This window comes from Hyperoodon ampullatus (genome assembly GCF_949752795.1).
Source record: "Hyperoodon ampullatus genome assembly, chromosome: 6".
In the NCBI taxonomy this organism is placed as follows: Eukaryota; Metazoa; Chordata; class Mammalia; order Artiodactyla; family Ziphiidae; genus Hyperoodon; species Hyperoodon ampullatus.
In genome coordinates, this window is record NC_136919.1 from 39,610,166 (window position 1) to 39,624,999 (window position 14,834).

At 37.7% G+C, this 14,834-nt stretch overlaps 1 protein-coding gene across 1 annotated transcript in view; it reads right to left on the minus strand.

The window, feature by feature from the left end:
* Window positions 1-14,582, minus strand: part of ERCC6L2 (ERCC excision repair 6 like 2) — a gene marked incomplete at both ends in the record, with an annotated part of 144,296 nt that extends 129,714 nt beyond the window's left edge. Inside the window, 2 exons of the mRNA XM_079706837.1 lie at window positions 9,037-9,461; window positions 14,501-14,582. Coding sequence (XP_079562963.1) covers window positions 9,037-9,461; window positions 14,501-14,582 — 507 coding nt within the window. The remainder of the gene's footprint in view (window positions 1-9,036; window positions 9,462-14,500) is intronic.
* Window positions 14,583-14,834: the final 252 nt, after the last annotated feature.

Consider the following 14,834-nt stretch of genomic DNA (forward strand, 5'->3'; position numbering starts at 1 on the left):
GAATAAGAGTTTGAAGCTAGCAGAGTTGATTCATGAGGTTTAAGGAAAGAAGCCATCTCCATAACGTAAAAGTGCAAGGTGAAGCAGCAAGTGCCGACATACAGCAAGTTACCCAGATCTAGGTAACTAATTAATGTTGGTGGCTACACTGAACAACAGATGTTTAATGTAGACAAAACAGCTTTATATTGTAAGAAGATGCCATCTAGGACTTTCATACCTAGAGAGGAGAAGTTAATGCCTGGCTTCAAAACTTCAAAGGACAGGCTGACTCTCTTAAGGGCTAATGCAGCTGGTAACTTAAGTTGAAGCCAATGCTCATTTACCATTCTGAAAACGCTAGGGCCCTTTAAAATGATGCTAAATCTACTCTACCTATGCTCTATAAATAGAATAACAAAGCCTGGATGACAGCACATCTGTTCACAACATAGTTGACTAAATATTTTAAGCCCACTGTTGAGACCTACCACTCAGAAAAAAAAGATTCCTTTCAAAATATTACTGCTCATTGACAATGTACTTGTTAACCCAACAGCTCTAATGGAGATGTACAATAAAATTAGTGTTGTTTTCATGTCTACTATCACAACATCCATTCTGCAGCTCATAGATCAGAAGTCATTTAAATTTTCAAGTCTTACTATTTAAAATATATACTACATAAGGCTATAACTGTCATAGATAGTGATTCCTCTGATGGATCTGGGCAAAGTAAATTGAAAACCTTCTGGAAAGGATTCACCATTCTGGATGTCATTAAGAACATTCATGATTCATGTAAAGAGGTCAAAATATCAACGTTAACAGGAATTCAGAAGTTGATTCCAACCCTCATGGATGACTTTTGTAACGTTCAAGACTTCAGGGGAGGAAGTATCCACAGATGTGGTGGAAATAGCAAGAGAACTAGAATTACAGGTTGAAGATGTGACTGAACTGCTGCCATATTATGAGAAAACTATAGGGATGAGGAGTTGCTTCTTATTCATAAGCAAAGAAAGTGGTTTCTTGAGATGGAATCTACTCCTGGTGAAGGTGCTATGAAGACTGTTGAAATGACAACAAAGGATTTAGAATACTACATAAACTTAGTTGATAAAGCAGTGGCAGAGTATTTTTTTAATTAAGGTATGTACATTGTTTTTTTAGACATACCACTATTGCATGCTTAATAGACTACAGCATAGTGTAAATATAACTTTTATGTGCACTAGCAAACCAAAAAATTCGTGTGACTTGCTTTATTATGATATCACTTTACTGCAATGGTCTGGAACTGAACCCACAATATCTCTGAGGTATGCTTATATAGTCCTAATTATGATAATTCATAATTCAATCTGTTCATCTATCTGATATACAATCTTAGCTCTAACTTGTCAAATTCCATGAAACAAAGATACATAAAATGTCTATTTTACTGAAAAATCTCATCTTTAGAAGAAGTTCCATAAAAGATGATTAAATTTGTAAGCTCTAATTATGGATTAGCTTTACTTAATTCACTAAATACATTAATGATTTTAAAGAAAAATTTTGCATCCCTTTAAAATAGTCTACACTACCTCTTAACAGATTATTCACCCACCCCCTAAAATGTAAGTTGAAATGAAAATAAATGTGAATTTAGTTGAGAATACACACTAACTAGAAAGGCTAACTTAAAACCACTGACAAACTTTTTAGCTCATTATATTGGGGTAATGCTAGCAGTAATGTGTCAACATCCAGAAGGCAGACAGAGAGAGAGAGAGAATGCAAAGAATAGCACAGGTGGATTTTATGTACCAAGACTGTAAATAGCACTCATCACTTCCACCCTCATCTCTGTTGACAAGCCCAAGACATGAAAGGGGAACTGGGAAACGTATTCTTTGTCATTTGGCCACAACTCCAAGAAGGCAAAGGGAATACATAATTTTGGTGTAGATCTAGCCATCTCTGTCACTCATACTAGCACAGGAGAGGTCTATCAAAATCTTAATTCACAGAAGGAGAACAACATATTTACAATGCAGGTTTACAAAACTAATCAAAAAAAAAAAAACAGAACATGCTTTAATGTGGAATACAGTAGTTCTAAAATTATGATTAAAGATGAAAAGAACAAAAAACTATTTAATCAGCCACCTATAGAACAGTAAAAGGCCAAAAACTGCATTTCAGAAATGATATATCACTCTGGGAAAGCTTTGTTTTTACAGGCGTTCCTTTGAAACTGTCAGGCAAACATTTTTATAGGCCATCTTTTCTCATACACAGTCAGCTCGTGATATACAGCATAAGTCAGAGACAGGCAAATAACACAACAAACCTCCTCTTAGATCAACAGAAGGCAGAGCAAAAATTGTTTATTTCTTATAGGATTAAAAAAAAAAACCTACTTTCCTTATTTTTCATCTCCCTGGGAGATAAAAAGGTAAGCAAGTACTTTGGAATCATACTTCAAAAAGTATGATGACTTTTGCTTGCTTTAAACAACAGAAACAACAAAGTGCTGTTTTAAAAGGGGACCTAGCACATTTATCTTTACAAAGTTCTACTTCTAAAACCTGAAGTACATGCCAAAACAAGAAAAGCAATTTATCTTCAAAATGCTAAGACATTTTTGTTTCTGCTTTAAAGGCTTTGTGCCTCTGGAGGTTAATTCACCTTTCACATTGGATGTCATGGCATTTTCTCCATGAATGAAAATAAAGACAATATGATTATTTTCTTTATTACTATATTCCTGAGTGAACAACATGACTTGTGATCTAAAGAAGTTTTAAATTTTAGTATACCTTTTGAATCAACTAAAGATCATATTATCCAAAAAATAGTGTTGACAATAACCTAAGAAAGCTGTAATTATCAGCAATCCCACCATTTCTCTCAGGATTGAGGTTCACTATACCTATATTTTTTAAATGTATAGTAATGACATTTTTTATAATATCAAATAATATAAAAACAAAGATTCAAAGAAAATCTTTACAGTTTGCAAAATTTTATCTCTCCTCTGCTGCTCAAAAAGTACTAATACCATCTTCTTCACATAGCAGATGGGGAAATAAACATGTAAGACACATATGTACTTATTTAATAATAGTGTTTTAAGACTTTGTGCCTATGAAAGCTAATTACCAAATTAAGATTTTCAAAATCACTTTGATTCAATGAATGAGTTCTTTTATGATAAACCTTTCAAACACTGTACTAGAACTATGCCATCAGTGAAAAAAAGAAACAAAAAAACCCTCAACGTCCTAACTGATATCACTCAAATTAGCTTTAAATTTTGGTGAACTTTCAAAAGCAAACCCAACAAAAAAAGCAAAGGATGAAAATACCAACTTCCTGGGAAACCTTCCTTGACACCCCCAGGCAGGCTTGCTTCTCCACTTAATTCCACTGGAATATCAGACTGGGTGATGGCCCCTTAACTACATTTCTTTTCATCATCATTTGTGACCTCTGTAAGGGTAGTGATCATGCACATCTATATTAGGCTCTTCAGTGCCTATCACAGGGCCTGGACCACGCTAAGTGCTTAATAAATGTCAACTAATTGAATGAATGAATACAGTTAATTAAAAGCTGAACAAAAGGTTGCAAGATGGAGGCAGCAAAGGGAAGAGAAAGAAGGGGAAAAAAGTACTAGAATGGAAATTAAAATGGTTACTTCCGCGGCTTCCCTGGTGGCGCAGTGGTGGAGAGTCCGCCTGCCAGTGCAGGGGATGCGGGTTTGTGCCCCGGTCCGGGAGGATCCCATGTGCCGTGGAGCGGCTGGGCCTGTGAGTCATGGCCACTGAGCCTGCGCGTCCGGAGCCTGTGCTCCGCAATGGGAGAGGCCACAACAGTGAGAGGCCCGCGTACCGCAAAAAAAAAAAAAAAAAAAAAAGTTACTTCCTGTATGTGTCCTTAGAGGGAAGCCATTTAGTACTCCTGTGCCTCGGTTTCTTCATTTAAAGAAGCTGAACAAGATTATCTCTAATATTATTTGTTTCTACAATTTTATTTTAAAAATGAAATGGTCATCTTATGTGTAAATATTCACATAGACTAAACACTCTCTTAATCAACCTTCACTGAACCAACTCACCAGATTAACAAGTTTTCCATCACCTCTGAAAAATGTATAGTCTGAGCAAAGGTTTTTAAACTTTAGTGGACCTCAAATTGCCTAGAGGGTTTGTTAAAACACAGATTGCTGGGCCCCACCCCCTGAGTTTCTGATTCAGTATGTCTGGGAAAAGACCCAAGAATTTACAATTCTAACAAATTCCAGGTAATGCTGATGCTGTTGGTCCAGAAATAACACTTTTGAGAAACACGGCCTTATAGTAAATGCCCATTCAACTCCATTCCTATCATTTGAACTGTTTGATTATCAAAGGTCAGTTTCCCAAACCTGTATATTCCAGTTGAAATTGTTTATTATAGTTTAAATATCATGTAAATATATAGTCATTTTCAAATTACCTTTGAATTAGGTGTGAGATTTCTGTAAAACACTAAGAAATTTTCATAAAAATCTAGGATTTTTGCTTTCTTTCCCAATTTAACTTCTTAGTCCAATTAAAAATTAAAAGTGAAAATAGTGGTGATAGAATTATTGGTGTTGAAAAAATCATGGGCACAAATAGACATGAGGAAACTTTTGGAGTGATACATTATTTTTTTTTTTTTTCGGTACGCGGGCCTCTCACTGTTGTGGCCTCTCCCATTGCGGAGCACAGGCTCTGGACGCACAGGCTCAGCCGCTCCGTGGCATGTGAGATCTTCCCGGACTGGGGCACGAACCCGTGTCCCCTGCATCGGCAGGCGGACTCTCAAACACTGCGCCACCAGGGAAGCCCTGGAGTGATATATTATTTTGATTGTGGTACTGCAGTGATCATTTCTTGGGTGCAAATATATGTAAAACTTATCGAATTGTACACTATAAATTTACACAGTTATTGTATGTCAATTATACCTTAATCAAATACATAAACAACACACAAACTTACACACATAAACACAACCAACAAAAATTTAATAAGACTGACAAAACCAAATTTTGTGAGGTTATTGAGTAACCATAACTCTGGTACACTGCTGATAGGAATGAAAGAAAAGTGTTTCCAAAGTGTCCGTTTCATACAAAACTAAACACACCTCACCTTATGACCAAGTAATTCCATTCCTAATTATTTACCCAAGAGAAAGGGATACACAAGAGGTTGTTCAAGAAAGTTCTTAACAGTTTTATTTCTAACAGCTAAAAAATGGAAATAGCTCAGGTGTCCATCAGCAGGAGCATGGATAAACAGAATGCAGCATCCATACAACTCAGCAATACTACTCAGCAGTAACAAGAAACAAACTACCCATGCACTCAATAACAAGATGAATCACAAAATATTATGCTAAATAAAAGAAGCCTTATATAAGAATACATCTGGGGGCTTCCCTGGTGGCACAGCGGTTGAGAGTCCACCTGCCGATGCAGGGGACACAGGTTCGTGCCCCGGTCCGGGAGGATCCCACATGCCGCGGAGCGGCTGGGCCCGTGAGCCATGGCCGCTGAGCCTGCGCTCCACAACGGGAGAGGCCGAAACAGTGAGAGGCCCACGTACCACAAAAAAAAAAAAAAAAAAAAAAGAATACATCTGTATGATCCCATTTATATTAAAAGGCAAAACTAATCTATGATATAAAAAAGCAAAACAATGATGTCTCTTGGGGGTGGCAGGAAGGAACGTGAAGACATCTTCTGGAGTGATAATGCTCTATATCCTGAAAGAGCTTACACAGTTTAGCCAGATTACACAGAGACATGTATTTGTCAAATCTCATGGAATTGTGGGTACATTTAAGATTTCTGCGTTTCATTGTAAATCTTACTTCAAAATGAAAAAAAAAAATTATAATTAAATATTGAACCTTGGTAATGATACGCATGTTCAAGTGTTTGGGGATAAAACATACTAATGTATGCCACTTTAAAACTCAACAAAAGATGGTGGGATGGATGGATATGTGAATAAGCCATATATAATGAAATGTTAACAGAATCTAGGTGGTAGGTATGTGGGTATTCATTGTACAATTGTTCCAGCTCTTCTATGTGTTTGAAAAGCTTCATAACAAGATGTTGAGGAAAAATCAGTTTGTAAGGTAGTAGGGATTCCATTTTTTGCATATTTATGTATGTCTGTGTGTCCATCAACATGCACATATGAAGCATATGCATGTATATATTTATGTATGTTGTATATGCAACTATTCCCTCTCAATCAGATCCTTCCAATTCACTTTAAACATACTCAAGTTCCCCCTATCCCCAAATGGTTCAAAACAAACAAAAAAGAAATCCCATCCTCCTTCAGCTACTTAGACTAGGTCGTATAAAGAGATGAGCACACTTCTGGTGTCCATGTCTTCACCTACTCCATTCTGGCTTGTGCCCCCAATACTCCAGCAAAATGGCTCTTACTCAAAGATTTCAATGATTTCCAAGTCAGTAGATCAAATGGATATTTTTAAATCCTCATCCCTTGAAGAATGTAAAATATTAAATTTACCCACTTTTCAATTTGGAATGAGGGAAGCAAACTCTTTTGGTATGTAAAACAAGCATTTTTAAAAAGAAGAGCTCAATTTCATACTACGGCCAAGTTAGAATGTATGAAGGGGAAAACTTAAGGGATGAGATCAGAAAAAAGGAAAAAGAAATGAAGAAGTTACTACTATAGTTCAAAGAGTAATTGCCAATGGTCTATTTTCAGAGAACATTTTCACCTAATTCTACTACATTTTAAATTCTAGTGAACTCATTAACTATTGTTCACATTTCTTCAACTGGGTTAGTCATCCTATCTACAGAAGCTCTATCTTAAATGGAACTCCCCAAACCGCCTATTTATGTAGAAATTATTTTCTGAGTTACAAGAATAATAACCAGAGAACTAGGTCCCCAAGGATCAGATAAATCCAGCTATGTATCAAAATTAGTACAAAAACTATTTCCTAATCTTGAGAAGGTGAGCCTTCAAAGATATTCATAGCAGCACTGTCATAGCATATAATACAACTCAAAGCCTTCCAATGATTTCAGTGTGTCAGATAATATAAAATTGTGCAGTAAAATCACTTTTAAAATAATCTTATAAAATGTAAAATAAAGGGAATTTCTTTGTGACATGAGCTTCCAAGATGAAAGTTTAATATGAGCCTAAAATGTGCAGAAGAATTTGAATTGTATTTAGTAGGTTTAGGGTGGGGTTTCCCAAATTGCAGGTCACTTTTTGTAGCACCCTCATGTTTCTGATTTTGAAGGTGAACAGGCATTGACTAGTCAAAGACATGTGGGAAAGAACATTCTAGCATGGGCAAAAACAGTAAAAGTATATGTAAAGACAGTCACAGAAGGGCTTTATTATTTATTTTCCTTTAATATTCATCTGCATATCTTGGTCACAGATGGTAGTTTCCAAAAGGCTCCTATCTTTATTCTTGGAACCTGTTCTCCTGAGAAAGTAAATTCCTTTATTCCACAAGCAATTATTTAACACCTTCAATGTGCAAGCCTAGAACTATGTGCATTGTCTGAGATTAAAGGAAAACAGATTATGGCTAATAGAAACACACTATGATTACTGAGGGACTTAATTTTACCCTAGCTTTTTACACCAGAGCTTTATACCTAGCTATTATTTGGCTATTTTCAAATGTTAAACTTAATTTTTCGCTTACCTTTGAACTCCACTAACAATGGAGGTGTCATGAAGAATAAAGTAGCTTAAATTCAATTGTAAAGATGGAAACACAGAAGGACTTAATCACACTAGACAAACACGCCTGAAAATCCAGAGTGATTGCTTAGTATAAAGACTAGGTTCAGAACTCTAATCTTCTTGGATTATAAACCTTTGTGGTACACAGCTTCTGACAAAGCTCCCAATAATCCCCACTTCTTGGTATCCATGACTTTATTTAATGTCCCCCCTTCAGCCCAGTACGGGCTGAACCTCACAACCTGCTTCTAATGATGTGAATATGGCAAAAATGAAGGCTGTCTCTTCTGTGATTAGGTTACAAAAGACCATGACTTCTGTCTCACTAGTGCTCTCTCTTGCCCAATCACTTGTTCTCCCTGTTGGAGCATGCTTCCACACTGTAAGAAGCACCATGAAGAGGCCCATGTGGTAAGGAACCAAGGAAGGGCTTTGCCAATAGCTCACGAGAAACACAGGCCTCAGTCTAAGAACCCACAAGGAAGTGAATCCTGCAACAACCACACAAGCTAGGAAGTGAATCTTCCCTAGTCCAACCTTGAAATAACTGCAGCCTTATGAGAGGCAGAGCCAGAAGACCCAGCTAAATGGTACCCAGATTCCTGACTCACAGAAACTTTAATATGATAAATGTGTATTGTTTTAAGCTGCTACATTTTGGAATAATGTTATACAGCAATAGATAACTAACATAGAGCCTATCTGCAGAAAAGTATATACATATAAAAATTCTGGCACACATTTTAGAGAAATAGGAGGCCTCTCTGAAGTCCACCAATAGAACTCCTAGTGGCCCAGAGATCCCAGACTAAGAAATTTATGCTATGATAAACTCCAACAATATGCACAAAAGGCCTGCAGAAGTCAATTTAACCATGCTATGTAGCTTAACAAATGTCAGAATGCTTTCCTTCCATAAGGTATTACTAAGAAAGTTAAATTACTCTAAATATAATTGATATCTTAGTACTAGTATTACCAAAGGTAAAAACAAGTCAAGTTATACTATAACATCATTTTAAATAATGTATTTCATAGGTACTAAATAAATATTGAGGATAAAATAATGACTAAACACCATCCTTAAGTACTGTGTGAGACAGACAAACACACACACACACACACACACACACACACACACACGAAACAATTATAAGATCTGGGATACAAACAGAAATTTCCATATGGTATCCATTCATGTATGTAATATATATGATATAATATGTATGACTTTATTGAATTTTAATTATAAAGTAATTAAAATAAATACCTGTACTGTTTTTCCAAGTCCCATGTCATCACCAAGAATACACCCTCTTCCTTGGATGAAGTGTTCATAGAGAAACAGGGCTCCTTCCCTTTGGTAGTCTCTCAAATACCTATTAATAGTATAAGGAATAGAGTCTCCATTTTCAGATAATTGAAAAGCAACAGCAGATGATGGAAATTTTCTGTCTGGGAAATAAGGTTTTTCCAAATCTTCATCATCAAATATAAAATTCCTGGAGCAATCTTTAACAGATTTCACTTCTTGAAGTCTTTTAAGAGGTACTTTCCTTTCTTGAAAATCTGAATATAAGATGACTGCAAATGACTTCCCATTTTCATCCACTGTGATAGATTTTATGCTTGCTTCACAAAGTTTTTCATTATCTGGAGAAGGGGCGAGACATCTTTCTCCTGGATGCCATATATCTATAATAATAAAAGAGAAAATAAACTTGACAAATCTAACTTATAAAGTAATACCTCATTTATCCACTGCTATGAGAAAAAAGTGTTCCTCACATACCCTTTCCAAAGTCTGAAACAAGATAAATTATACTTATAACATGTACAAATATTTTCCTAAAGTATATTTTCCTCAAGTATATTATCATAATAAAGGGTACATAATTTATTTCCAGTTTTTCTCACCTTGGCTGTGTGTCATAATCTCCCCATATATGCTTTGTCTGTTGATTCTGATTCAGTGGATATGGGCCATGGGCATTTGGTTTTATTATTGTGTTTGGTTGTTACTGCTGAATTCAAAAGGTGACTCTGATGCACAGCCAGGATTGAGAACCACTTATTTAAATATTCATGATGACTCATGAACATTAGGTATAACGTTCATGATATGTTAGAGTAACACTGAATAGGACCTGGTAACAGGTAAGCTAAAATCCTCTGAAGAGCAATATTTTTGTGATTCTTCTGTCTGCTTTTTTAGTTACTCCATCTCCTTTCTCTGAAGACAGCTGTTTCTTCTCACTGTCAATATTGCTGCTTCTAAAATGTTGCTTGAATCTGTATACAACTAATCAAGGGAATCTTCAACTCAACTAGAGTGATATGTACCAGCTTTGTCACAGCTTTTTTTCCCTTCTAGGTTTTGAAGAGCCAAGGTTCTTAAAAAAGAGATGAATTCTAAGATCTCTTTCTGCTAAGATTCTATCATTCTTTGAAGAGTCTGACTTGTCTCTATGTACAAATTTATTCTGTGCTTAACTGTAGAGCTTTTTATTTTCTATTCAGAAAATATAGCACTGTGAATGAGGAAGAGGGCCCCTACAGAGTATACTGTTGGTACAATTAAAAGGTACCAAATAGAGGAAATTAAGTAAAAATAATTTCCCAAATGGAATTTCTTATAGCAAGAATCCCAGAGGAATTGTATGGCTACAATTGTAAGGATACTAGGAATTATTTTTCTCACATATTTCTCATTGAGATCATATATCATTGGTAGTTTCCCAGGGACTTCCTAATGATGCTGAATTAGGCTTTTATAACATTCATGATTATAACTAGTACATCTATATTCTCTTCAGCAAGAAGAGCTCATTATACTATTCCTCATCAGTTGTTCCTCAAAAGTAAAACCATTATTCTAATTTTGATAAGGTTGTTTTTATAAAACAATCAGCAAAAAAATCTGTTCTCCCACTCTAATCTTTGCATCCAAACTGTTTGAGAATTGTTACATTATTCTAAAAGACAAGAGTTTTAATGTGAAAATAAAACCTTTATTCAGGCTTCCCTGGTGGCGCAGTGGTTGGGAGTCCGCCTACCGATGCAGGGGACGCGGGTTCGTGCCCCGGTCTGGGAGGATCCCACGTGCCACGGAGCGGCTGGGCCCGTGAGCCATGGCCGCTGAGCCTGCGTCCGGAGACTGTGCTCCGCAACGGGAGAGGCCGCGGCAGTGAGGGGCCCGCGAACCACAAAAAAAAAAAACAAAAAAAAAAAACCTTTATTCACTATACAGGGATAAAAAATAGGTTGATGGGCCCTATTTTCATAACAGTACTGTTTGAGCCTTAAAACCTACATTAAGCCTTGCAACAATTCTTAATACATTATTTGTTTCACATGCTTTGTCTACCTATCCAGCAAATGCCTTCTAATTTTTAAAGACTTAATTCATTAATTTATTTTTCAACATATATGATTTAACACCAATTATTTGCTAGAACTGTACCACACAGTTAAAATGAAGAAAACCAATGTCAAAAATAATAGTGATTAAACCTTGCTTAGAACTAGTCTTTCCAAATCTCATTAAAAGGCCATCATTGTCTAACCAACTTTTCAAGGTAGAAAACTTTAGTCAGTCTTTATTCCTCTTTTTATATTAGTCCCTACATCCTCTCCATCAGAATGTCCTGCTGGCTCTCCCTAAAAAAGAAAAAAAAAAAGTATCACTTTCCTCCATGCCACCATCACTTTAAAACAACTGTTGGTAAACTTTTTCTGTAGAGTCAGATTTTAGCTACTTGTTATTTTACATCTTGCAGGCTATACTGGCTCTTGCCCTTGTAACACAAAAGTAGCCACAGACACATAAACAAATGGGTATGGCTGTGCTCCAGTAAAACTTTATCTACAAAAAAACAAGTGTCAGGCTGAATTCGGCCTTGACTGTAATTTGCCAAACTTTGGCTTTCTCCTAAGTTACTGCTACAGACTCCATTCTCTATTCTCCATTCTCTCTGCTGACACTATTTCCCTCTACAATCCATTTTCCACATAGCAGCAATAGTGACTATTTAAGAATATAAATTATTAGTAAATCTTTAATTTAATATCTTTTAATAATGACCCACTGCACAAAGAATAAAGTCCAAGCTCCTTACTATGGCCTATAAGACCCTGTATGATCTTCCTCTACTTACCTCTCCAACTTAATCTATCAATTTTTCCCTTGACTCAAGCACATTAAGCAGGTCTTTTCTCAGGTGTTTTTATGTCATCGCCTCAGAGATTTTATCTCAGACCACCTTATTTAAAGTACGGAACCCCACTATTCTGTACTATTTTATTGCCTCTATAGCACATATCACAATGTTTAATTATCACGTTCACTTTTTTTAATCTGCCTCTCTCACTAGAGAATAATATCTTTTCCAAGAAAATGTCTGTATTCTTCAAAATTTTATCCCCAGGACCAGCACACAGTAGGCACTCAATAAATGAGCTGAATTTATTAACAAAAACACATCCTTGATCTCATAGAACCTTGACATCTAATGAGAGAGACAAATACTCAAAAGTTCACACACATGAAATTGCTTTAAGTGCTTTGGCAGAACAGAGTGCTGTAAGAAACAGGTACTGAGGAAACAGTTTAAAAAGTAAGGAGATCTAGAGGCTTCCCTACTGGCATAGTGGTTGAGGGTCCGCCTGCCGATGCAGGGGACGCGGGTTCGTGCCCCGGTCCAGGAAGATCCCACATGCCGTGGAGCGGCTGGGCCCGTGAGCCATGGCCGCTGAGCCTACCTACATGTCCGGAGCCTGTGCTCCGCAACAGGAGAGGCCACGGCAGTGAGCAGCCCGCGTACCGCAAAAAATAAATAAATAAAATAAAATAAAATAAAATGAAAAAAGTAAGGAGATCTAAGAAGAGAATGTCAGTCAGAGGGCACATACAGCATGTGCAAAATCCTCATGGGCTTCACACAACTTACAGAAGTCTATTTGGTTCCTGAGTTTGGGTAATTTCTAGAACTAAATATTAATAGATTCAGTTAAGTTTGAGCAGGGCGATTATCTCTCAGTATTCAAACTCCAGAACAAATAGCTTAAATTAGGATGATTTCCTTTTGGACTGAATAGGGGTAAGGCTCCTTTTGATCTGGTCCCTGTGTTCCTCTTTAACTTCATTTCCTCCCTCTCTACCGATTTCATTCCAAACTGGCCTCCTTGCTATTCCTCAATCATGGTAAGCATACTCCCACCTTAGTCCCCTGAGATTTCTGTTCCTTCCACCAACGGTCCTCCTAAATACCAAAGTGACTGATTCTTTCACTTCATTCAGGGTTCTGTTCAAATGGCATTTCCTCAGAGGTATCTTCTCTGACCACCCAATTCAACATAGCACTCCCCGCCACTCTCTCTTCCTTCACCCTGCTTGATTCCATTTTCAGAGAAAAATATGAACTGTCTGTTATTGTTTATCTCAACTTAAATATAAGCTCCCCAGAGCAGGGACTTGTGTTCACTGCCATATTCTGGGCACCTAGGACAATGTTTGAAACTCAAATACTTGTCAAATTAACAAATATTTATATATAGCTAACATTTTGAGGGCTTATGTGTGCCAGGCATGCAATTTAGATGTAGTAGTTCATTTAAGCCTCACAGCAACCCTTCATGTAAGTAATATTATTAGTTCCGTTTTACAAATGTTGAAACAGATAAAGGTTAACCATGGTCACACAGCTAGAAAGTGCAGAGCCTGGATTTGAACCAAGCTATTTGAACTTGTAACTACAATGCTGTACCAGTTCACACATGAAGGAACAATTCCTTGGAACTGAGTAGCCCTGCCCCTTTTAAATGAGGTATGAGCATTCCAGTTACTATAATCTCCACTCAGCAGCTTCATCCATTTATTTCACCTGCCAGGTTTCTATAGGTATTTATATTTGTGGTCGCTGAGTTATAGTGTCATCAGTTCCTAGCCGTCAGAGCTGAGGCTTGTTACTTAAACGTCTCTGAACTTTAGTTCTGAATCCCTCATCTATTTAATGAGATCAATATCTTCCAAAAAGGAAAACATGTACATAAACAATTAGCATATTTCTGGGCACAGAACAAGCACTCAATATCTGGTAGCTTTTGTTATGTCACTATTAATAATGAAAGCTATTAATTTAGGGGCAAGAAGCCATCCCAGATGACTTGTGGCAGATAACCATACCCTCCTTAAACCCTCTCTTGGTGACCCATTAAAGGTGATCCTGACTCAGTACATCATATATTAAGCTCTTTGTGTAATAAACTGAATGAAATATCTCAACCTTTATTCACCTACTTAATAACAAATTTACCATTCACTAAGAACTGAGGCATACAAGAACAGAGAATAAAAATACCAAGCATGTACTTAGGGTTTATTATGAGCCAGACACTGGGTCACATAAATGCTTTAACACCATCTCATTTAATAATCACAAGAACTCACTCAGCAAAGATCTCAGTTTTACAGACGAAGAAACCACCCAAAGTTGCTCAGCAAATGACTGTCAGAGCCAGCACTAGATCCCAGGGCAGTCTGACTTCAGAGTGCAGGTTCTCAACTCTGAATCACAAAGAACTGTCCCAGCCCTAGAGGTGGTTCACAATCTCCAGCTGTCACTCACAGGAGCCACAGAGTAAAACCCCAACCCCAAGGGAACTGGCAGGAACAGGTCCAACCCTACGCAGTAAAGACAGTTGTCTGGGGAGAGAGGGGAGCTCGGAGCTTATACCTTTGCTGTCGGTTTCCGCGCGGGGCTTCGGGATAGAGAGATCCATCTGGCCAGGGGGAAGGGCCTGGCAACCTGGTTGCATTTAACACCTGACAGGCGGCGGAGGACCGCCAGGAGGAGGCTGGCGGGCGGACGGCGGCCAACTCCACCTGCCGCCGCCCTCTGTACATCGCCCCCCGACCCCCGAAGCCCGACGTCACGGGACGAGAGGGAGCAAAGGTGGAGCCTGACGGGGTCCCGGGAGAAGGGCCGGTGGCGTTCGAGACAGCGGCAGAGCCGGAGGGCGCTGTGGAAGCTGGCAAGGCGGCGCTCACCTAATCGTCTGGGGCTCCGC